This window comes from Daphnia pulicaria, chromosome 8 (assembly GCF_021234035.1).
Source record: "Daphnia pulicaria isolate SC F1-1A chromosome 8, SC_F0-13Bv2, whole genome shotgun sequence".
NCBI classification, from domain to species: Eukaryota; Metazoa; Arthropoda; class Branchiopoda; order Diplostraca; family Daphniidae; genus Daphnia; species Daphnia pulicaria.
The window spans coordinates 15,072,028-15,097,955 of NC_060920.1; the positions used below are offsets into that span (position 1 = coordinate 15,072,028).

The following is a 25,928-nucleotide window of genomic DNA, read 5'->3' on the forward strand; positions in this document are numbered from 1 at the left end:
TCATATTATATAGAATAGATCCTCCGAGTCGCTTTATTCTTCCATCTCGATCACGGGCCCTCGAGCCGCCGCCCGACCGCTGGCCTGCGTGCGGAAAGACGACCGTCTAAGCGCTCATCCGTTCCCCACAGATCGATAAACAGCGGAAATAAAAGAAGAATTGAGAACAACAAATATAGACAGAGAGCGCCCCAGCGGCAGTTCCATTTGCAACGTTTAGAAAAGGAAAAAGAAAAAAAGAAACGACTCGGCTCTCGCAAATTTAGTGTTGATTTGATCGTTTCCGACGTCGGAACGGCGATGGGATCGAGCACTTTGCTTGATTAAATCAGCCATTAAGTGAAGCCGTTAATCCTTGTGTGTGTAACTTCCAATCCACTTGAAACGGCAAACAGTCTAAGAGAATATAGTATACAAACACAGCCCTTTTGCCCACCAGCTCCTTATGCACTATATACTGGAGTATATTTGTGTGTCTTCTCTCACGCATTTCTGTTTGACATATACTTTCGACACTTGGGCTCAACTTTCCGGCGGTGTCGGTGCTGTGGTGTTTTGGTATTTACTCTACTTCAACATTGGAAACGTATACAGCTTAGTGGGGGGGCCAAGAACCACACATCGGCAGGCCAACTGGACGTATAGTGTAGAGTTTGTGTGTGACCGAGTTTGTTCGATACGGTAGCGAGTGTGTATAACTTTTCCCAAGTTGGAAAAAAAGCTGCCAAACTATACGGAGAAAAGGTATCGCGCTCCGAAGAAGGCCACACTGTACACACACACAGTGGCCGGTGCGATAACTGCACATATGACGACTGCCAGTTGAATGGTGAATGGATCTCCAACGTATAATGGAACCTCACTTTCGGGGAATCGTTTGTCTATTCATGATGTCATTTCCGCCATCCTCTGTTTCGCAAGTTTTCCGCCGAAAAAGTTTGCGCGCAATGGCCGAAGAAATCTAGAGCCCCGACGCCCATTAGGAGCGATCCCACGAACTCGCAGCCAACAAACGGACGCGTCTCGGTTATTTCCTTGTAATCAAATAATGATGGAAGACCCTCCGAGCCCTCTCGAATGACGACGAAAAGTTTTGGGGTTTGTTTAGCAATTCCCAGCCGCATGTGATGCGACTGGGAAATTCGCATCCGTTGAACGACAAGCGAGTTCGCTTATAGGCAATGCATAACCTAACATAATAGCCAATCTTTTCCTTGTCGCAGAATATTAAATTTTCTAGATTTGTATTGTCGCCTTGGAGGCCGCAGATTCAACAAAGGAGAAGTTCCGAGGAATAAGAAAAGAAAACGATATCTGATTAGAGATGGATTGGCACGTGCCACTTTCAGGTGACTCGGGAGTAATTTGGTCACGTCTCTTCCCCCCTAGATCCCGTGCACGGGCTAATACAAGAAAAATATCTCGGCCGGAGGGACCGCCTCGTTCAGTTCAAACGGGAATAAGCGTAGTTGTCCCAACGCGCGGCCGCTGTCTTCATCATCATAGTGTGTAAGCCTCCGGGAGCAGCGTGCGGATGCCATCAACTCCTTTTGTTTGTCCTCCGTTTCCTTCCTTCCCCTTCCCTTGTATTATAATAACTTAGATATAGAGAGAGAGAGACATTATGACAACGAGTCTGTGAAAGAATTTGATTCGCCCCGTCGTCTACTTTTTTCCTCCATTAGGAATGGCGGCGGCTTTCCCATTTTCCTAATGTGTTTTCGTCATTTTCAGGACGGAGCAGCAGCAGCAGCAGCGCGAGCGGGTACGAACAAAAGCGACTTGGTTCGGGAGCGAGATGCACACGACTTTGTTATTGGACGTGACACAATGTCGGGCCCTTTTCCTGTTGATTATTTGTTAGGCAAAAATGGGACGTGTGTATATTGAGAGGACCTGTGTGTGTGTATAATATGTACACACACAGCGACAGAAAGGCAAAAGCCTCCTCTCACAAGAAAGTGAGAGAGCCGTCTAACTCTATTTGGAGTTAGACAGCATCAGTAGCAGCCGGGCGAAGAGCTTTACATCATCATCTCATCTTTGCGTGTTGTGTCACAGAGTAAAGGGGGAAAGTTCTTAAAAGTGTTTTTTAGAGAACGGATATGACCTAGATGCCGGAGACTGTAGCCTACTATACTCTGCCTCTTGCCACCACTTGCACCAGCCACGCCCTGCTCCGATGCCTGCCGTCGTTTTCCCAGCGGAACTTCATTATGCAGACCCCGACTGATGCCGACGGCATCATCCTGCGCAGTTTGTGAAGAGTGTTGGCACATGATAAGCTGATTATTTGTCGACAGCATTTCCTCGATGATGCTCAAGCAGTCTATAATCCGGGACTCTTACTTTTTTTGTTGCTCCCAGAAAAAGGAGCCAAGAGGATCGAAAGAAAAAAGAAAAAGATGGCATGAGCCACGTTTTTCATAAATCTACAATAGCATTAACAGCCAAACTAGATATTAGAATTTATAAGTGCGACTCTACATTTGGAAACTCAAATGTTTACCAGTTGGAGTACCGAGTACATTTGATTAAAGAGGAAGGAAGTTACAGGAAAGATAACAACAACCGGAACTTTAGCTTTTGAGAATAAAATGTAAAAAACAAAAGAATATTCTTCAAGTTGGTAATCAGTTAACTGGTTAATCAGTTTCCCCTCATCTTCTGAATTTTCATAGAGATGACAGATGAGCAATTAAAATAGTTTATTGCTCGGTAAACTAATAAAAACTAATTTGATGCTATTTTATTTTCACAATTATTGCTTTTCAGTTTGATTTGAAACTTGTGAGAATTGTCAATTGCAATTTTGATTTGTGGCGGAAATGGATAGGAGAAAACATATGAATACATGTGGCAACGTGTTAATGGCTGCACGAAAATCAGACAAACAAATAAAAAAGTACGAAAATCAGATCGTAGTGTATCGTCTCTCTTGATAGCACGTGTTGAGACACTCTTGGTGAAATTTAAGAGGTAATAAATAACCAAAACATTGAAATAAATAAGAGTATGATAATGGATGCTTTAACCGAATAGTGTAAGGTGTTCACAACTTGTAAATATTTAATTAATTATGCATATGCAACTAGTCAAGGTATATTCCACGACATTTTCCTGTTAATTTGTAAGCGAATTCTTATCCCTTTTGTTCTTTGTGCAGAATTCACAACTTCATCAACATCAATAATTTCAAGTTTTACTTGTGCTGGTATCAACCCTGTCATCTGCAACATTCTCTGTGTCGTTGACATGGTAATTATTTTGTCACACTATTAAAACGTCACACCTGTTAAATAACTAAATTATGCATGACTGACTTAGGTGCAGTGTGTTACATAACAACTTTATTTCCTCCTGTTTACTAAATATTAAACATTATCCCTTGTTTTCAATGCCTCCTTATTGGTGGTTTCTAAAATTTTGACGTAAATAAATTTTTGCTTTTCTGCTGTAGCCTGTAGGTAAACAGTATCCCATTTGATTGGAGCATCCACTTACGTCAGACAACTTGTCTCATCTTTCTTTTCCTTCAATCTTTTGCGTCTTCGTGTACAGCCATGTGAATGTGGATGTATTCACGAGGACGCCCTTTTTCCAATACCGCCTGAGGCCTGACGTATTCAACTTTTCTGCGGATGGAGCAGTTGCCAGTTGGAGATGCTTGGCTGTATTTCCCAGGCTGCAAGGTAGGACTCTGTTAAAATTGGCGCTATTTTTCCTTGTTTTTTCATTGTTTGGTGGCGTTCATGATCGTTACATCATCGCCCCTACCCCCGTGAATTATGCAAGTTACTCAACTGCCCTTGGCCGCATGCAGCAAAATACGGAGAGCATACAAATCAGTATCATTTCTATGGGTCGTTGTTACTCTCAGCAGTGAGTTTATCACTGCTTTCAGGTTGCGATGGTTTCTGAGAATCAATTGGGTTTCTTTTTTTTCCAAAAGAGGACGAAACTCAAACGCGATCTTCTTCTTTCAGATGGTACAGAATAGTTTTGACAAAACTGTCACGCCTCTTAAGGCCCAACAAAAACATGCCCAAAGTCGCGTTACTTCCGTGAGATGAATCAGCAATTCTTTTACTTTGCAGTTTTCTGAGTTTTTCGCAAACGCAGTTATTTATGCATTTCAAGAATATGCAGACTGCAGAGTTTGCCGATCTTTCATTTGAATTTTTCGTCCGAATCTTCTAGGCTAATTTTGGGTTCGGTATAAAATGTTCTTTGTTGGAAGTGCTGAAATAACTTACTCGAGTTTCTTATTTCTTTGCTTTGGTGATTTTGAATAATTCTTGCGGTTAGCATTTTTTGCGTGATAAATATTTTAGGTTTCTTGACGTCTGAAACAGTTTGGCAGTTTTTTGTTAACTTTTCAATGGGGATGAATTTTATCCCTTCCTCGGTTAAACTGAAGATCTTTCCTGACGCTAAATAGAAGATGATGATTGATGGTCATTTTCTCGCATTTTTGTTACTTGATAAGACATCGAGTAACGGAAATTTTTACATTTCACTGTTTCAATCTCTCTTTTCATCGAATTTCTGAATTTCTGAATACCAAAAACTGTCTGCACTTAAAGTCGAGAAATATTTTGATTGTCAAAATAACTTTAAAAGCCCTAGGTAGTTGTCCAGAATTTGCTTTGAAATTTTGTTCCCTCTTTTCGAAAATCTTGAAAGGACCTTTCACATTCTTTTCCGTTTTTTCCCGAAATGGATAATTCTTTCGCTGGGTTCAGATGTTTTCTTTAAATATTTCTTCGGTTAGATCGACTATTGTGTAATGAATTTTACTTTCCATCAATTTTTGGCAAGACAATATATTTGTCAATTTTATTCCAAGTTTTTCTCGCAAAAGTCCCTAGCGCTGTTTGCTTTTATGTACTTGCTCTTGGAATTATTGTCAACGGTTCCATCTTGAACCATATTGGCTGACTTCCAAAAGAGAGAGAGATCTTTTTTCATGTCGGACATGGTGCAGGAGAACCTCAAAGTTGGCGGTGTACACAGACAATAGTTATGACGGTGCATAGTAACGTCCGCTCAAACTTTGTCCCGCTCGCTGGCATTTTGCGTTCGGTATGATACGTGCACAAGTGGATGTTCATATCCACCGTAGACACTCGCCTCATGGTTCACGGACCAGAAACTTTCAAGCGCATCAAAACAATATCTCAAACTTGGATGTATGTGTCGTAGCCTATTTGGACGCCATTGGCTTTCTGCAAGAACCGCATGCCGTTTATGTCCCCTGTACCAGTCTCAGCAGTATATAGTATCAATCGTGAACTCTATGCTAGCCACCGGTGGAAAACAGAAGCTTTACATGGGCCGTGAGTAGTTCACCAGCTGCCACTGCTACGACCCGACCTTTTCGTTATTTTGTCAATTCCAGTTGAATCGGTAAAATCTTGGCACGCGTCCAGGGGACGGCGGAATGCCTAGCCGTAAATTTCCATTTAAGGCCACGATGAATTAGCCCGTTTGTATCAAAAGTAAAGGGAAATCGTCATTTCTCTGTTCATGTCTTTCGTGGGCGAGGTAAAGGACATGGAAATAATAACTCGGCGACGACGACCTTAAAGCGAAAAGAAAAAGAAAGTTGATGGAAATTGAAATGTCTTTACTCTGGAAGGCTTTAACATTTGTATTCGACCCTAGTTCTTATATTTCTCTTACTTGTCGACAACTGATCCCCGAGTCGAAAACTACATAGAGCGTGACTGACGTGACAACGGATATTCACACCCACACCACGAAACTTGGCGCTCCTCGAGAATGAAAAATGACAAAATCAAATTTTAAAGAAAAAGTCAGAAACCCAGAAAAAAGTTTCACTGTCTGGGCGGAATCGTTTCTAGGCACTAATCATCTCTCCGGAACGGGCCAGTCGTCAGACTAAATCCGAGGAACCGTGTTTTCCTGTAAACTTTTCCCCCCCCTTTTTTTTATTTGACTTGCGATCCTGGTTGATTTTTATATTTCCGACGGAAAAAAGCCCATCATCATACACGACACGGTACACACACTGTTATATAGCCACGCTGATTTGATGGTTGCTCCGCCCTTACCTACCAGCATTATTGGCAACCAACAAATAAAATGGAAAAGGCGGACAAGAAATTGAGACTCTGTGAGCGTGTACATTGTCCTCCCCCTCCCTGGCACGAAAACCAACCCCCTACCACTTACTCAGCCTATGCACGGAGAGCCTCTGGTTTCGTTGTGTTTGTTCACTAAGTAAAGATTGACAGAAAGTTCGGAGAAAAAGACCCAATTGACGACGTTTCGTTCATGATCTGACGGTCAAACAAACTTGGAAATCCAAAAAACTCCTTCCAATCCTATGAGGACGAGAGTCAAACGGGGGCGACCTGTTGGACTTGACTCGAAAGTGAGGAACTTGTTTTGTACTCTCTGTTACCCGTCTTTGAATAGAGGAACGGCTTTATTTAACGGATGTGCTGGGCAATACAACAAAATCTATGATGGCCCAGTTCACCGTGTCCGGCCGTGAATCGCCAACAGGGCTAGGGAAAATGCCAGCCATCGATCGATATTTCTTTCTTCCTTTTTTTGGAGCTTATTCGGAAGATGGATGGTGTTGAGATTGGGCTGACGTGACTACGTTGACGGCCGGCGCCGTGAGGCTCGTATAGATTTTATTTTCTCAAACACCAATTCTATAGCAATCCATCCATCCATTGCTGTGACAGGAAATTGACTTGCCTGGGCGCATTACGGAATAAATTGTAATTAGCGGGTATCTTTATCCATATACTCCCACTCTTGATATACTATTTCGGCAGCCGAAAGACAAAATAACAAATGGGGCGGCCAAACAAGGGAATAACGATATACAGCAGTCAAGCCAGCGCGTCTCCATGTTCCATTTTTCCATCACTCATTTGCCACCCACCGGAAGTCGGCGCAGTTTAAGCTATAAAAAAAAGAGAGGGGTAGGGGAGAGTGGGAGAAGTGCAGGCGTACGCAATGGATGTCTATAACAAACATCGTCGATCAAAGGGGTTTTTATAATAAAGCTCATGTCTACACTTTTCCCTTTCTCGATGGGTATGTACAAAGTTAGTGTAGGTCGACTTGGTTTTCAATCAATAAAACATCGTATCGATTTCACGCTTGCGTTAGTTAGAGCACTTATTTCTTGGTGGAAAGAGAGAGGGAGAGAGAGAGTTTTACTTTAATTTACTGCTCTATTATGGAAGGATTGGACTGTAGAGTGTAGAGCTCTTGAGAGAAAAGCAGTCAACCATTGGAGCGCACAGGAGGATCAACAGTGCAGTGCCAAACACGCCATGAAAAGCTGCCGATCAAAGCTAATCTACTCGATCACACCTGCTTTTGTACTTTGTTTACGGCGTAATAATAATAGCCGGTAGGTGTTGTTTGTAGCTATTATGCGATAACAACACTAGACGGATAAAGGGCTCGGGTCGGCGTCCCACCCTTTGAGAAATAAGTGTAAAACGTTCGCGTGATATCCCGCACATGAACCGACGAGCGCAGTTTGAAACGGAAAACGATCGGGTGAATCATTCTCAAATTTCTTCGTGAGTCAAGGGGGAGGGCGAGCGGGAATCATGGCGGAAATAGATTATTTTACATGTTCCCGTATAAACTGGCATTAGTGTGTAAAGGGAGAATGGGAGAATGCACAAAGTCAGGGAATCAACAAATCTCGACAATGACTCGTTTAAGGATGCGCACAACATACATAACGTCAGCGTGGCGACTGTCCAATCTTCTTATTGTCTGCCAAAGCAATACTGCCGACTGGCAAAAGGGATGAAGCGCGATTCATTCCGAATTGATTGCATTTTCTCTATTAGAGATTAGTTGACTTTCTTTTTCTTTTGGGTTGTTGTTGTGTTGGGAAACAAACGGGCATCATTGTCATTCTAGAGAGACAAAGAGAAAAGGATCAACCAAATAGAAAAAAGTCTGATTGAACTGATCACAAAGTCATGTTGTAGAGAAAATGAGGATAAGGCATCGACCCACACAGCGAACCAAGGAATGAAATCGCTTTCAAGCTTCCGTCTCGTTTGTTTTGCTTTAAGTTTTTTTAACGTTGAAAAAGACCGAAGAGTGAGCCAAAGCCGAAGCCGATCGATACTCTCTCTAAATGCATTTGTCGGGAAGGAAGGATCTGGGCTTGCCAGTCCTTTTAAGAAAAGATTGCGAAAGCGCAGCTCTGATGCATTCCTCTCTCTCGTTCTTGTTGCCACCCCGTTCTATGTTGTTGTTGTTGTTCTGCCTTTGGGTAATATCAAAGCAACGGGAAGGGCGTTCCGTCACTTTTAGCTAACCGGTTACCTCGTCCTCGTGAAAGGGAAAACGTACTACGCACAGCCTGTTGTGTAGGGTATCGGCTTTTGCCTGCCTTGACTTAATCTGCTCCAAGAACTTCCTCCTTTCGCTCTGCGTAACAGCGATGTTTTAATTAAAATCAAGCCAGACTGGATAGACTAAACAAGAAATCGACTCGACTACATTTGCCTCGCCACTCTTGAGAATGGAGTTTTAAAAAAATCGTGCGTCACAGCCTATTTGAAACGCCAAACGCCAAGGGTGAAAAAGGGATGAGTAAAGTCGCCAGGATTTTCTTCAACGGAGGCTCCCCCTCCGTAAAAGGTTTTAATTTTTGTTCGCTTATTTTCTTATATAAATAGAGCTGCTTAGGTTGGAAAACTTCTCGAGACTTTAGGGCATATTTAGTTATGCTGCGCGTTTGAGATACTTTTTTGCCTCGTTCGCCGAAGAGGGGCGTGATTCGTATCCATATGGTACAAGGCAGAGTAAGGAGTGCGTGCTGCTAACAAACCGGCTTCCTTCCTTCTTTCCTTCCTCCATCCTGAAAACTTGACAAACTCGAAACTCCCCCTCGTCTCTTTTTCCTCTTTTCAGCTAGTTTGGGTGTAGTCTTGGCTAGTCTCTCGACTCGTATGGGAAACGAACGACTCGGTTTCGACTTGTACGGCTTTGACGGGCATTAGACGTCGATCCTGTTCCACCTACTTGTATATGTAGAAAAGAAATGAACTGGCAAAAGGAAGAACAAAAAACAAATTATACTGCGCGCGTGGCATACGCCGTTTGATGCCGTAATGCATTCACACCTTTGACCGCGGTACCCAAAAAGTCTTTTTTTTTTCCTCTTTCTATTTATCCGCACTGATCATCGAATTGGAATAGGGCGGATGCTTTTGGGTACGTACTCCCCTTCCTTCTAATTTCAGGTTTCATCCCCTTCAACCATGTTAGGCCAAAGAGTGATCAAAGGAATATCCTGTATAGATGTTTTGTGATAGAGCTAGAGATAGAGGCGTAGCCACTCGAGTCGTATATTGTCTAGTTATGTATGATGGGGGGGGGGGGGCATCATTAAAACTGATAACAAAAAAGACTTTATGGATGCTGCTGCTCCGTTAGGTGGTGGTGCGGTGGGTCTGCGGGTGTGGTAAATCTCTACCCCATTTTCGATTCATTATTCCTCTATCGACTGTACACATCTAGCTATCTCTCTAATCTGTAGGGAAACCATTAAGCCTCCGAAGCGGGTCGGTCATTTCATGGCTGACCGATTCCCCGTCGTCGTAAGGGAGTCAACAATAGGGCCAACCGGTATATCTACAGAGTATAAAAGGGGGCGAGTATTATATTAAAGCCGAACGAAGAAGAAAAAAAAGGAGAGCAGAGATCCCCGGGGTACTGCAAAACGTCCAGCTGTATTGGACGATATAACCTACTCTTCCATTCTTATTTTGATTTCTATTCTCTTTATTCGCATTTTTAATGAAACGAATGCAATAGCAACGGACGCGTACATCCGCTATTGAATCTTCTTCCTTGTGCAGGCTTCTTATGCTCCCCACAAGATAGATGATATGTAATATTGTATATATTTCTAACGGCTCTTACTGCGTTCGAAGCGTTTGCAATAATGGTTCCATTTCTGCGGGTCCGTCAGCAGCAGCCAGACAAGAAGAAAGCGAAGAAAAACAGCAGGGAGATAGAGCTAGAGCTTGAAGAGTAACGACGGAAGAAAGAGAAAGAAAAAGAAGCAATATCGGCGTTGCTGGTGAAGCAAGGCCGGCCGCACACATTCGGCGTGATACATTTCCTTTCGCCGAGATAGGAAGCGCAAAGAAATCCTCGCATTTCCGGGATGCGCAGTGCTGCTGAGAGCTCAGAAACTGATTTAGGGCCGCCCGATGATGACACGAAAAACAGTTGGGGCTTGCTCGCAGGGGCCGTAGAGGACGAGAGGCAAAAGGAATGAGACGCACTAACAGCAACAACGAAAGAAAAGAAAACGCGTATAAAATAGGAAAACAAATGTCACTTTCCCGCTAGTTTGATACCCTCTAGAGATCGTTTGCTACGGACGGATGTTGATACGTATACTGCGACAAAACCAACAAAATATATAACAAAGGGATAGAGAAAGGAAATTTTTTTTTATTGAAGATGGTTGCGAGATAGAGGAAGAGACAACGGTCCTTGATGGACGAGCTCAGCTTTGGGGGGGGGGGGGCCATGGATGATGATGACAACGAAGAAGCGTGACTACACGCACCGCTGACATGCCAGAAGCTCACCAACACGCACGACCGACTCGGAGAAACAATAAGATACAGACAGTCAAAGTGTACAAAAAGGCGGCTGCTGACAGCAACACACGAAAAAGAAAAGTATACGTGTAGGTAGATTAAGGTAAAACAACAGAAAATTATTCTTTCATCTTAGAACTACGGGGGGAAAAAATTATTGGATTAACTTTAATTGTTACATGCAGGGCAGTGAGGCCTATATTCTTAGAAAACTGATAAGTTCGTGGGATTCACACAAAGGAGACAAAAAAAATCGCGTGTAAAAATGGGTGGATAGTTCCAGGGAAGTAAAAGGTTTCCATGTCCTTTTACCCCGTTTTTTTTTTTTTTTTTTTCAGAGAAGGCGGAAACTGGTATAGACCTAGTGGCCTATAACAGCGGTTGTACAATTTTTCGGTGAAGAAGCTTTAGTCAATAAAAGAATAAAGCCCAACTTAGTCCAGGAATATTATAGTGCAATATCGACGAGGCCACTATTATCGATCCGAAGTCATAAAGAGGAAACTCCTCATCCAGCAACTCTTGTGCAAATCAAACCTATACGAACCCTTTATCTCATTTGACAGTGAGCTAGGTAGGAGTCTCCTGTCATAGAGTACTCACTGGATAATGATTTGCTCTACCCTTTTCGAAAGCATGCAAAACCCACGCCGAAATCGATATTTTCCCAATAAATATATATTAGATTGACTTCGTACGTAGGTACTCTGTTCGGTAATAAAATGCCAATCAGCCTTCGGGGTAGGTGCCCTCCGACTTTGTGCGCGTACTTTTCGTATGACATACAGAAATCAGCCGATTGGTTTGATCGATATTTAATTCTTCTTCTGCAATGCTAATAAAGTCGAGCCTGGGCGAACAGCCTTTTCGCATAGATCAGGGAAACGCCATCCTGGTGGTGTGGCAAAATAGGAATCGATTATGATGACTGGTTCGCAAGATACGGGAAGGAAGCAGCTATGTTAACAAGGGACTGAATAAAAGGAGGGCCTTTGTTCTCCTGTACTAAAGGTGTTTTCGGCCGGAAGAAAAACCTGGTAGATACATGTAGCCAACGCCCAATTGCACTCTCAATCCAGGAGGAATACAATGGGCCTGGTCGAGTTCAAAGATTTGATGGGCAACGATCGAATAGCCTACATCAAATCTACCTCATCTACGATGTCTAGCGTTGGTTGCAGAAGCGCTCAAATTGGGGGTCGATAACGAGCATCACTGCTTTGATCGAAATCTCTGTTCTCGGAATCGAACGGGAAAACATTTGAGTGTCACTTAGCAACCAGGGCGCTCTTGTTAACGAAGAAAAGTCCTTAGATTACGATAGTAGATCTCTCCTCATTTTACTTTAATGCTCAAAGTGGAAACTAGTGGCCCAGTACATGAAGTTCATTTCATCTAATATTATCCCGCTTAAGAGAAACTGGCATCGTTCATTGTTATCGCATTCCGATACCACTCTTTCACCGTTTCATTTGTTTACCAACAAGTTCAAAGTACAAACACAATTTTCCACTTTATAGTTTCAAGTTTAGCGATTTTATGAATTCGAGCATCGCGCTGGATGTATCCTAAGTTATTTTGGAAATCGGCAGTATTCTATTTCAGGCAAGCACACACGGCTGTTGATTGTATCAAACTCAACAAACTTCCACTGTATTTATTAAGTGGATCGAGTAGAATGGGGGGGGGGGGGGCGGGGGGCCTTCGCCATTTTTTGTTTGTTCCCTTTCTCTAGGCTACAAAGCATTTTGCGGGACTGATAGCAACGAGGTAATCCGACAATCCAGCAAACACTCACTGCTACCCTCCGGGCTCCAATATAGATGACACGTCAAGTTGCGAAAGTATAATATTGCGTCATCCGTATTATCTTGATACCGCCTTGTATAAATAAGGAAAGAGAAAACACAAACAAAAAATAAAGTCGCGTCTTGGGTTTGGCGTCATCCCGAAATCGTTGAAATTTATTTGCGTGACTTGGTCTTATTATCAAAGGAAATGAGAAAGTTCTGATTCACGAATGCGCTAAGAAATCATCACGGGCGACTTTTGTAGTTGGGACAAGCCTCTCAGCCTGTCAGACATCAGTCTTGAGCTTTATAGAATTGCCAGACTTTTATTAGTGGACTCGTATCAGGACTTGCCTCTCTAGATGATTGAAAAGAATTGTTTATACGACAGAAAAGAAAAAAAAATAAATTCTGGTGTTGCCTGTGTCAGGCGTCTCCAAAGGGACGTTACCGACTCCGCAGAGTGGAATGTTTTATTAAATCATCCCACTCAAAAGCGAAAGGGTGAAATTCAATTATTTCCTCAGGCAACCGCATTTTCTAAATGCCGTATTCCTTGTACTACTGTTGATGGAATATCGCTTTAATCGACACATTAAAAAAGATCTCTCTCAAAATAGCAAGGCATAAATCTGCGTGTTTATCTGAAATTGTCTGTAAATGACAATCGGGTAAACAACATCCTTCGCGAATCTTCGAGTCGCGCTAAAAGCATTAGCAAAGTGCACCACTTACACTCAAAGAGTAGAAACAAATAAAAAAGATGTTTTTATAGAAATGACTCGTATATAGTCACGTCATTTGCCATCCCATTTTCGATAGTTTACAGATGAATAGACAGGCCTACATGGTGTGCAGCAGTCTCGGAAACGCTTTTCCGATGATGCTCGCCTTCCAACGAAGAATGGGTTTGTTTACTCTGAATTCGGTATTTCCAGATGGAGGTAGCATTAGAGAGAGTCGTGCCGGCAATACCAACTGCTGATGTCTGTCAACTCACAAATCAAAACCATCGTGCAATCAGTTGGCACGAGATTGCTCCGTCGTATTTCCCAATCTTCGTCTGTCGTTCGTTTCCACTTACCCTGGCAGCCGACTTGTCTCTTACAGAAAAAGAATGTCTCCTGACTTTGCAAGCTGAAACTCATCATCGTACATGCCTTATATATTTCCTTCGACACAAACACAAACCCAAACGTCCATAAAATGAAAGTTCCCTATTCAGAGCCGAATTCTTTTTTTCTTTTTTTTTTTGGGGAGGGAAATTTGATTTAAGCCTTGATAAGGTTCGTACCCTAAATCCTCGAGTGCCTGGATGAAAGTTGTTTCCACTGTGTGTTGCACGTGAAGAGCAAAGTTTATCGTTATACAGCCACATCGAAAGAGAGGTCAATAAGATTGAAATCTCGATTACCATTCCAGGCTCTACTGTTCTCTGTGTGACGGCGACACACACCTGGACCTAGTGATCTTGCTTACAATATCATGATCTGTAAAGAAGGGGAAGAAGAGGAAAGTTCAAAGCAGAAAGTCAAAACCTAGCGCTTCCTTTAGAAACTTTGATTTTGTGTCTTGTCACAAAATTTAAAAAAAAGGGGGGGGGGGGAAGGCCGGATCGGCAACTTTGATTCTCCTCTCGAGCCAGTCGTTTACATAAGAGATCTCTCAGCTGATTGGTTGCTAAAGTTGTAGAGTTAAAAAAAAAAGTTTACCTTGCTGAAATCGGAGAAGAATGAACAACTGTTTCTTTGTTATTTTCTCTCTCATGGTGCGGACGTGATTGAAGAATCGACAAGCGCAACTCGCACACGTACTTGGGAGGAATTGATGATCCAATTCTCTAGAAATAGCCCAGGACGTATATCTTTATTTCTCTTGCCCCTTCCTTTGAAAAACAACAATTCCTTTTTCTTCGTGCAAGTCTATTCTTGGTAGTTTCGGCTTGTCTGCTGGTGTGTTCGGATCATTTAAAATGATTGACGAACATCTCTCTGTCTGTTCTTTCTCTCCTCCATCACATTCTAGGTTCTTTTTTTTTATGTCTCAAATTCAACGGAACAATCGTGCGTGTAGGTCCGCCGAGACAGACTAAAGAAGGAGCGAAAAAAAAAATAACAACAAAACGAATTGAGAAAAATAGAAGACAATAACAGCGACAGGGGAAAAAGGGTGGAAAGCTCTCACGAGCGGATCGGTTATATCTCGACTGGCATGAGATGGGTTTTATACGACGCATTGTGAGTATAAGGCCAGAGAGACATGCAAGCGGCGATGCTGCTGCTGCTGCGCTTCTCTATACTTTCCATTTCCTCAGTCCATTAAACATCCATGGCGATCTTTTTCTTTTCCGCCTATAGTCTCTCATATACTAGAAGACGGTGGCGGGCGAACAAGTTGTACGCCCGTGAAAACGGAATGGAACACAGCATCTATAAAACGCCTCTGAATTCCCATTTTTGTTTTTCTTCGTCTTCTTCTACTTGTTCTTTCCTTCGCATGTTCGTTTTTACTTTTTCGTTCTTTTATGGGCGATCTCCGGCAGCTTGGCAAATTGCCGCAATGACAGGCGGCTGTCAACCAGGCCAGCACAAGTAGTGAAACGAAACAAATAGAGGCAACGGCGAAATATATTACCGGAATAAGCAGCAGCGCGACTCGATTCCCATCCTTTTTGTTCTCAGAGACGTTCTGTGTAGCAACCGGTTTGTTTTGCAAAATATAACAAGCACAAAATGAGGCATGGCACATATCATCCGTTTTTCTTTTCTTTGAAATTCGGATGACGCGCAACAGATCTTTGTGCCCTTGCGTCATTATATCGCGTTTGTTTGGAGTTTTGCTTTTCGCCTATTTGCCCGAATTTCTTTTTAAAAATTGATGCCCTTGTCAAAAACAACCTGTCTAGATAAGAAAAAATTGTTGACAAATTAGTCAAAGCTTTGAGGCTCTCGACTTTTTTGGGGTAGATATGTTTTGACATGCTGTTGCCAACTCGTCGTTCTGTCTTCGTTTTGCGCTGATGCTGGCACTTTTTCTTACGCAATTCCAACTTAAAAAAAAAAATACGAGGACGTGAGCTGTTCAGTCGACAAAAACCTGAGAGATCCGAGAGAGACAACAAAAAAAACCCTCAAAATAACGCTGGCTGTATTATTATACCGAAGGGAAAAAATGAGTCGTTCAAGTGACGAGTCGAGAAGGTTATCATCTCTTCCGCGGACATTTTGGCTCACGATCGTCGTCACGTCACCATCCGTCATCGTTGTGTGCATTACGGCACAAAGATCGCGGATCGCTCTATACAGCTACTTCTGGAGAAGAGTCAAATCTTCTTCGGTTTTTATGTCCCGCAGTCAAAAAGCAGAGAGAAAGGAATAACGCAGCCAGTGAAAAACCGCGCGAATACAAAAACAGGAAACCCTGGAAACTGCGGACGAACGATATACAAACAGTGGTAGTAAGATGTATCTAATACAGTATAACAGGAACTAGATGTTTGAATAGTGCCAAAAAGTTGATGGGTCTTGTTTTGCGGAGAGAGAGAGAGAGAGAGAGAGAGAGAGAGAGTAAATCTTTCTTATGAGGCCACTCGTCGGGGGAGGTTTTTGCGCCAGTATCTTTTGAGTGTAGATGCGCATTGTATTGCTCTCACGTCTGAATACATTCAGCGGCAAAGTCGTATATACATCGCTCACTATATAACAAGACTAAAATAAGGCGGTCGGCGCTGCTGGTGTCTGTGTATATCGCGCAAGTATAGCCGCATCAAAGACTTTGGGATTCATCGACTCCGGCAAGAGCCGGCGTAGCCCCGACTATACTAATCAAGATTGCCATCAGGCATTTGTTTACCCTCGAGTCTCAGACTTCTTAGAGACCACTGTGCTAGAGTCGGCACGCATTTCGGAGCACACGAATAGTCTGGGCTTTTTTTTTCTTTTTTCCGGGGGGGTTTCCGTATCCCGGAGGATCTGACGTCGCTTCCAAAATAAAAAAAGGAAATAAGAATATAGCGTAGATGCTACATGTTGGGTGAAAGGCAAGGAATAAATTTAGAAGTGAAGCCCTTGGAAGAAGTCTGGCCAACGGTCTGATATTGTTGAAAGAAAGAATCATCAACCATTCTAATAAGCGGCCCTGGATAGAAGGGATTAGCGTGGGCACGCTATCGCATACGTATGTGCAACTGGAACCCTATAGGAGCAAAGTTTTTTCTTTCTTTCTTGAGGTGGAATGCACTGCATAAGGAAAGAACAAAAGCGCATGACGCGTACATACACAAGGCAGCAATAGAAAAGAAATAAGACAGAAAAAGGTCAAAAAAACCAGCGAGCTCAAAGTCTCAATATTTACAATCTCATTACTAAACATTGTGAACCCCGGCTCTTCTCCAAGAAAGCAATCCGGTGTACGTGTAATCCATCCATGTGGCTATTAGTTTGCCGAGAACACATGGCGCTCATATGCGTAAGGACCTATCCCTAATATAATATTGCACCGAGAATAGCAAATGCCAATCAATATTCCCCTTTGCCCCGGTGAAGCGCTGCTAAAGCGACGTAGTAATAATGACATTTAATAACGAAGGAACACATATGAGCGCCATAGGATTATTATGTTACGTATGCACGATCTTTATTGTATGTGTAGTAGATTTAATTTAGGGATTTTTTTTGCGCTCCCAAGTTTTTTTTTAAATTATTATTTTAATCTCTCACGGTCAGCGCTCGACTTAAATTTTTCTTGCCCGCTGAGTCGATAAGAATTTCAGACCGTCTGGTGACGCCCCTCTCACCCGACGACGCCTGTGATGGATGGCGTTTGACTAGTTGAAGGCTGTGAACGTTCCGAATTGATGAACAAAGTCCTTTTCAATACTTGAAAACGCAAGGGAATTACACGGGCACACCATCCATCACATTATTCCGCTGTTGCGACATGCGAGTGCTTATCCTTTTTTTCCGCCTTTCTATTGCGAAAGTGAATAAATGGCCAGTAGTGTAGTCGTTGTGTTTCTGATTGACGACATTGTTATACGACGGGAATCTATACTACACTAACGCTTTGACCGTGGCCATTGTTGCACTGACTGCGGAGCATTGACTATTGATTCACGACAATACAGATAGTGATGGGGGGGGGGGAATTGCGTGAAATTGCGTCTGTCCATTTCGTAAACATGGACTCGTCTCGCACCTATAGTGTATATAGGTGTATTGTAGCCTATTTGGAGGGAGTACATGAACCCGGGGTACAGCCGTGTCTTAAAGCCTCTAGTTACTCGGGTAAGAAACGGGAAACAAAGTTATCCGACGGGCGAGATGGAAACAACAAACAAGGCTAAAACAAATAAGAAGATGTTAAGAGCGAAAAAGAGAGGATTTCTGCCCAGTTGTTTCCATCCAACAGCTATAGGCTGGGAACATCGCTAAGAGGAGACCAGAGCCAAGTAAAAACAAAAGGGAAAAATCAGAAAATTTAAGGGGGAAATGGGCTCCTCGACGGGAACCTAACTGAGTCACGGATAGATTGTTTTTCTTAAAGAGAAAAACAAAAACTCTGGTTTCTCTTTTTTTCTATTTTTCGAATCTCTCTTTATACTCGGATTGTTTGTTTTTTAAATCTTTAAAGGTTAATGACAAAGGCACCGGCCTTTGCTCTTTTCCCTTGTTATTTTGTAATCCTTTTTTTTTTAACCTGGAAACTTTCGTTTCATGCGGAGTAAATTCTCCCGATTTTCCATTCACCTCTAATTTTGTATTCAGTCTCGCACTGAAACTTTGCTGCTATACAATATACTTACGGCGACAAGATTTACATAATTAATGAAAGCAAACCAGTTCGGCTTTGACGAGATACAGTCCAGCGTTCACTGTCTGTGTTGTTCTGACCGGGTCTAATGTGTTGATGCCTTTCTCGTACTTTTAAGGAGCAGAGCGAAGCATGTTTTAGCGGTCGCAGCTGATCGAATCGTTCGTGACTGACTGATTGGTCACTGAAACATTACCGCCTGATCTTGGTTGCAACGTCCGTGCAAAGATCGACAGAGAGCACTCGGCTCGAGTACAAAATTAATTCGTTGGAGATGGCATGAACCGTCCATCCAGGATCGACAGTTTCCCCAGCAGGCCAGACTATTGACGGCCAGCTCACCCAGAAATCCTTGCACGCAGTCCACGCACCCATGAACGAAATTAAGAGATGTCGGGAGACCGAGACAAAGTATACGAGTCTGGAGAAAGTTTTGCAGTCAGGATCAGCCCAGCGCACGAATAGAAACGAAATGGATCGATCGGCTTCCAGTCGAATCGTTTTATTTATTGAAAAGGAAACTAATCTTTTGAATTGGAAAAAGAGCCCCCCTCCTTCCCCAAAAAAATATATGTTACTATTCAAGTTGTATACGAAAAAAAGACGAGGCCTGTTGTGTAGCGCACAATGCGATGGCAATATGGCCTGTCGAGTTTCGATGAGCAAGAATTCGTGAGTGGGCCCGGGAATAAGGGTGGTGGCATGGGGTTTAGCCATGGTGGTTGGACTCCTTACAAATAAGAAAAAAGGAAGGGAAGGGGACGAAAATTCTCAAAAAAAGAGATAGAAAGAGATTGACTTTTCGACGATGACGAAGAAGGAGGCCAATTGGGAGGCCCGCAGCACTTGCTCGACAGCTTCGTAAATGGACCGGGAGATTGAAGTTGAACGCGCCAAAGCGTCGGTAACTTGAGATTGGCCGCCAGCGAAAACTATTTGATAAGAAAAGGAGCCCGAGATGGACTGACGTCTCGAAGAGCGAGAGATATGCTCCACAAAATGTATACAGGAAGAAGCCCAGGAACCTGCGAGTGACGGGCAGACGACAACTTTGACGTTGGGACCGGCCAAAAGAATAAAAAAGGCGATCACAGCCGCAAACTTTTCCTCCTCGCACAGCGATCCTGCCTCTACTATCCTTCGACGACGGCGCAAAATTTTCCCCGCGGAAAAAAAAAGAAAAAATTCAATACGATCCCGCACGATTTCCACATACTAGTTCGTCTAGATCAATTCTTTTCTATTTTTATACTCGGGGGGGGGGGGGGGGGTCTGAAGTCAATTTTAGTGAATATCGAATCAACTATATTCATACAATTCCTTGGACGCCTTTCGACGAAATCTATTTTCCGAAAACGGAGGTGGATGTCGTTGTTTGAATTGGCCGCTGGCACAAAAAGTATAAGCTAATATGTCTGCTGCAGCATCCTAGTGGACACTTCCGGGAACTGGCGGGAATCGAATAAAAAAGAATACATTTCCTTTCTTTCCATCTGATGTATATGATATTGCCCTGTCTCTTCTACTCTCTGTCGGTGTCTTTTCCATTCAAATAAGAGGAAGAAAAGATGTTTGAACAAAGCTTTGGCGCAATAGTATACTGGCACGCATCATTAAAGTGTTGAAACAAATTCGGATTGACTTTTGGTTTACCTGTGCGGCATTCTAGTGTCAGTAAAGCGAATAAGATCCATTGCCAGTAACGAGCTCTCGGCTTGGGCAGACTAGAAGAAGATGTCGAGTGTCGTTCCATGATGACGGTGCGTGACACGCTGTGATTTATACAAACTCTATTGGAGACTAATGACGAGAGATCCGTGTTATTTCAGTACGGGGTGAACGGGGACGAGTCAAAAGGCTAGATATTATGAAAGGGCAATAATTCGACGGTGAGAAGCACTGCGCCGGAAATCCCTGCGACGCCACCAACACGTGGGGGGTTCAGGAACAGAGCACGAAGTTATGAAGAGACGTCAATCAATAATTCAAAACGCGAAATCAGCCGATAGCAAGTCCAGACGGAGGAGTGAAATGTTTCTTATTGCATGGCGTACGTCCATTTGTAAGCAATCGCTGACATTTAGCAAGTGACTGGACGTCAACGGGCCGCGACGGAAAACGGCGACAAAGGCCGGGCAAAGTCGGACGAACTGCGACCATTCAAATGTTGGACAATAACCGCAATCAAGGAATAGTAAACCTTTGAATTGGGCGGGCTCACACACACACACAACCACACACAACCACACACATACACACTACTTGGATGCCAAACGCAAATGAATTCGCCGATTTGATTTCCACTTATTTTTCAAGTTTTGTCCGATTTATATGTACTCAAATCAATTTAACGACGACGCAGAGGCTTTGGGGTGAAGTAACCACAATGTTATTTAGATGAACAACCGTTTCTGTCCGCAGCGCCAAAATAACGAGAGGAGCGATTAGATTGGTCGTACAGATGTTACCTGAGGCTGACTAGGAGCCCAACTGTGGCCCTTATGAGTCGGTCACGAGAGTTTTCAACCTTTTCCCCGGCTCGCGCTTTACCCGTCCCGCAGAGTCGCAAGTCGACGCAGGGTGAGGGGCGGTCTCACGCCGCCTCGCCCACCCCACTCCTGTCCCTGGTTTCCGACGCCACTCTAAGCAAGATGGGGAGGGATGAGTGCGATCCACCACCGCGCCATCTATTCTTCTACACTCTCTCTCTCTCTCTCTCTCTCTCTCTCTCTCTCTCTTCTCTGCTCTTATTTTCCCAATGACTATAGTTTGTTATGTTTGTGTGTTCGTGTGTGTGCCTCTCTATGCTCGTCCGTCTTACTGCACAAGAGTGACGCCGGAGCGCAATCTCGCCTTCGATTTGAACGTATAGACACTGTAGTGTCGTCTACCTTTTATCCAGCCATCCATCCCAAAGGGGAGGAAGAGGGGGAGAGGGGGTCTTGACGATGTCTACAGAAACCTTTTCTTCGTATTATCGACCAATCTGTTAGTTTTTTGGGGCTCTTATTCGCTAGAGAAGGCCGCCCGCCCTTTTTCGCCGTAATTTTCTTACTTCCGATTTTGAATCAACTTCTTTTCTTCGAGAGATCCGTGTCAATTCTGTGCGCGTTATTCCTTTTCGACGGCGAGTCTGAATGTGTAGCTTGATTAAGGGCTTCGTTAGAGACATTTATGTATGGATACACTGCAGAGTCGGTTCTATTTTGAAAGTGGCGGGGGGTTCAAGACAAAAGGAGTCTCTAAAAATGGAATTGGATCCACCAAAGCCAACGGATAAATTTTGCATCTTTAGAGGACAAAATGTTGCTGTTGATCCTTATACAAGAAGCATGAACTTCATCAAGCCAAAATAGATACACAAAAGATGCGGGGAAGTGGGAATGGGCCCTAGGAATCCTTGCTACTCATATCGTTATGCATTGAAAGCGGATCTAAGTTCATGAACGCGTTCATTCAGAATTGCGACGCCCGTCCTGTCTGGCTCTCTCCTGCCGCTTGAGACGTTGGCCCATCCAAAAATGCAGAGCCATTGTTAATTTGAACGATGCTTTTACAAAAAATTTAGCGTCTAGACTGAAGGGAGATAAGACCTCCGGAGAAAATGGTTAAGTTTCAATTCTCCTTGCGCGATATTGGGTTCTAGTTGGCATTCTAGGATGCCAAAAATCAAAGGGAAATCAAACCTATTTTCGGTAGTGTCGAGCAAGTAGGTTCTGGAACCAATGTTCTTTTTTTCTTCTGCAATCGATCTGATCCTCCACACACAATTTCCTCCAATTTATACTCTTTCCGATCCTTCGTGCAGATATGACTATCGCAGTTAATCGATGAAAGTCGCTGCGGAAATCCCAGCGACGTTGTCCAGCAGTCGAAGAAAATGAAAAAGATGGAGACACACACACAGCAATGGGCATAAGAGCCTCGTGCAGCTCTATTGCTTCCTTCCCTTCTATTTTTTATGTACTGTACTTGTGAGTTGACGGCAGTAACTTGTATAACCTTTGCTATGGACATGTGTCCTTTTTTTCTTCCTTCTTTTTGACCATATTTTTTTTTTATCCCTTTGGTTCCTCTCGTCTAAATGACGGGGCGGCCTCCTCCCCCGTTGAAGTTGCCTCCAAAAAATACTGCTGACTGCACAAAAGGTCGAGTAGCAAGAGGAAAAAAAAAACAAAAAACAGTTGAGTTCGCGGTTTTGTCGGCATAATAGGATTGGGGATAATTGAAATATGCCATGCAGAATCAAAGAAGCTACAACGTGACGCCCAATGACAGGAAAGCGATGGGAAGCATCGCTGTGGTTAGGCGACCGTTAAGTAAAAAGACGTGCAGTGCTTCCTCCAAGTTTATAACAAGCCAAAGGCCAAAGGAACGTGAAAGAAAAAGGGAGGAAAACTCTTTAAAACTTTTGAGGGGACCTTGTTTGCTGCTGGTAATTAGCAGATTGTGTCCCATCCTCCCTGGGTATACTATGCCCACCCGTCCAATACTCTTAATAGCAATCATCATAATTAACTAGCAATGATTTCCTTACGGATTAGGCCTCTATCGGAATTGGCTGGGTGCCGATAACAGTCAAATTTGGGTTCCTTGCCAAAACAAGGGAAAGAAAAGGGGGAAAAAAAGATTCTCTTGCGACAAGCTTTTGATACCGCAGCTGAATTGGCTTAGATGCAGTATATTGACAAGTTGATCTTGCAGATTAAAAGGCCACAGGAAGAAGCCACAAAAAAAAGGAAGAAACCTGCGGCTCGCAGATGTACGAGAGGCTGTTGGCCTATGTCTGGTCGTAAAGTTTTGGGAGGCGAGGGCGGTTTCGAAAGTTTTGTGGAAGCCAATTCTTTTTCTGGAACGGCAAACAATAAGATGGACGGCGATGACGACAGAAGGAGACGATATATCTGTAGAATTGTATACCTCACTGTTTTGTATACTTTTACGGTCAGTGAGAACTCGACCCAACCTCAGTTACTATTTCGACGAGGCTTCTTACGTATATCAATGCGTGGTTATAATTTAGATCTAAAACGAGAATCCCATATAGTTTTCCAAAGTTCAGTTTAGCATTTTAAATCTCCCGCTTCTTTTAACATTTAATTTTAAAATGGGGAAGACGAATACAAAAACAAGACCATAGAACCAAGGGATCTGGGGGAATTGTTGTTGTTGCGCATACAAAGTATTGTTGTTTACGCTAGATTTTCTACGTAAACGTACGTACTTTCCGACCCGTTGTTTTGGATGCAGTACTCGTGCACGATTCCGGGACGCCGAACGAGCAAGTGCTCATTGAATATTGACGCAACGAGACGTCGGTTACCAATCGTCGGTTATCCTTTTCAAACATCCACCCTCCCCCAGAAAAATATGTAGAAACTGGATATACATGTAGGATATGCTGGATATTGATGGTGTCTTATTCCCTTCTCTGTGTATTTACAATTGGTTGCACTTTACCGAACCGGGATTTGTTTGATTCTTTTACAATGTTGGCATTAACGGAAAATAAGGAAGTATCCTACGTTACCTATACTATACTCCCACTTTTATCTGTCAAGGAGCTGCTCGGTGTTTATATTTATTGCAACAGAGTTTCTCGAGTGCTCTACACTCTCTGTTGCTTATCAAATGCTTTCTGTTTTCGCTGACGCTAACTTTTACCTTAGCGACTAAATGATGAATCTATCTGTCTCTCTCGCTGGCTCTCCTTGTGCTTACTTACTTCCATTTAATTCCCGCAGGTCGGCGACGCCTCCCGACGTCAAAATCAACAATGAAAGATCAAACGTTTGATGTCAACCGGAAGCTATTAAGAGCGTTTTGCAAATAATGGATAGTAATTCTATTAGTTCACCTTGGTAGCCAACGTGATATTTCTTTCATTTCAGTTGTGTTTCATCTTATCCAAAATTTACTTGACTTGATTGCACAAGGGCTTGTTCGCTTGTAACACCAATCCACAATTTTCGTTTAATCAAAAATAGATTCATGTAATCTTATTCTGATGTTAGATGAATATGTTTAAGTTTGATTTTTATCTTGGCGTTAACGATTAATGATGGTTGATAACTCAAAGTTCATAGATTCTTGCATCATTCGGAGCAACACCTTACCAATTTTATTTCTAGTTGAATTGGTTGAGTTCACCTATTCTCTATCTATTTTTAAGTTTGTTTCTACCTTTCCGTCGCTCCCTTTTAATACCACACTCCAATCCTTACTGATGCTTTCCACCCCTTTTTACTGTATTTTGTTGAAAATAATTGATCATTGCGATACATGATGGAACTTTAGTAACTTAGTCTACTATGTACATTGTGCACTCGTCTAAATTTACGCCAATCAATTTTCTGTTGTGACCATGTTGTGCTTCGTGAACTCGGTGATCTTTTTTTGAAGACTACAGTATTTTATTTATCGTTTTATTATTACTTCCGTCCTATTCCATCTCTTGATGCCCTACATTGCTACACAATGAAGAAAATCAAGAGAGCGCGTGATCAAGTGAGGGACAAAATTCCATTCACGTGGCTAATGAGCACTAAGCAACAACATTACATTCTATTGAGAAGGTACTTATCATCCCTGCATTTCACTACCCTTTGGCAATTTTTCCTTTTTCACCAGATACCGCCCATGGTAAAGTTCGACAGCACGACGTCTTCGCGGGGCTCTTTAAATACTGCATTCAAGACGGCAACTTCGACATGAATGGGCCAGTTGTCTACTAATAAAACTACCCACAGTCACTGGATCCAAATTACAAGAGTTCTACAAGGCACAAGCTTTGCTTCTCAAGTAATAAGAGTCCAACAAAAGTTTAATTACAGCACACAAGGATGTAGCACGAATTGACTATTTATATAGGACTGAAGTGATAAAATTGCTGGTGAGAGAAATAAAAGGCAAAGACCGAAGGCCCTGTGCACGACAACTAGATATGCGGATCGATTTCTAGTTTTCCCCTGCAATCTTTAAGCATTAGGAACTACGGTTTGTGTCATACTGCATGAATCCAACAACGAACAGATGGGTAAAAGTCATATCCGGGATTCTGGCTAGTGAGGCTGACGCGCCTTGAAAGCTAGGGACAACGTTACCATGATCAAGCTTATGCTCAGTGATTTCATTGAGATCACTGTCAAACAGAGTACATATCGATTGACGATTGGGTTTCGCTCCTCTCATCCAATATACATTATAAAGTTGGCTGGAGAACCATCGATCTCTTTCGACTTTTCTATGCACACGGCTCTCTGCGGAATTGGAGTATCCTATATTGGGCAATGTAAACGTCTTTCTAACTAGACCTTTAAATTTGCTATTCAACCTACACTTCTCTGATATTCGGCTGTGTCTGTTCTTCTATAGAAACAAATAAAATCAGACGGCACATTAAAAACTTTCCCCACTACCTATTTGCTATTTTAAGTAAGAAATGCTCGTATAAAACATATTGAAGCAATGTCTAATTAATGATGCCTCACGTCTATTGGTGGAGGTTAGCTTTAAAAAAAAAATGCATTGACAACGTAAGCTTACGCTTTGCTTCATCCGACTATATCATGTCTCTCGGCCAAATTCTTGATATTTTCTCCATAGATGATAAACTTTTTTTTTTACTTCTTTTTAAATATGTTTCACCTAATTAATTTGATTGACTAGATGTCAATGTTAAACCTTC

General features: G+C 42.7%; 1 protein-coding gene and 1 long non-coding RNA gene across 5 annotated transcripts in view; one reads left to right on the forward strand and one right to left on the reverse strand.

Annotated features, from left to right (window-relative positions):
- The window catches only part of LOC124312148 (zwei Ig domain protein zig-8-like), a 34,398-nt gene extending 13,648 nt beyond the window's left edge, over positions 1–20,750 (reverse strand). Inside the window, exon 1 of one of the 2 annotated variants that reach the window (XM_046776638.1) lies at positions 19,895–20,750. In XM_046776638.1, the coding sequence (XP_046632594.1) occupies positions 19,895–19,994 (100 nt within the window). In that variant the 5' untranslated portion in view covers positions 19,995–20,750. The remainder of the gene's footprint in view (positions 1–19,894) is intronic. The other variant, XM_046776639.1, reaches the window with a different exon arrangement.
- LOC124312238 lies at positions 2,886–25,739 on the forward strand. 3 transcript variants are annotated; one of them, XR_006910434.1, is made up of 5 exons: positions 2,886–2,979; positions 3,167–3,258; positions 3,468–3,692; positions 23,986–24,816; positions 24,872–25,739. It is a non-coding gene; the product is annotated as an uncharacterized LOC124312238 (long non-coding RNA). The 3 variants fall into 3 exon arrangements; XR_006910433.1 differs by having other exon boundaries at positions 3,461–3,692; positions 23,986–25,739; XR_006910432.1 differs by having other exon boundaries at positions 23,986–25,739.
- Positions 25,740–25,928: the final 189 nt, after the last annotated feature.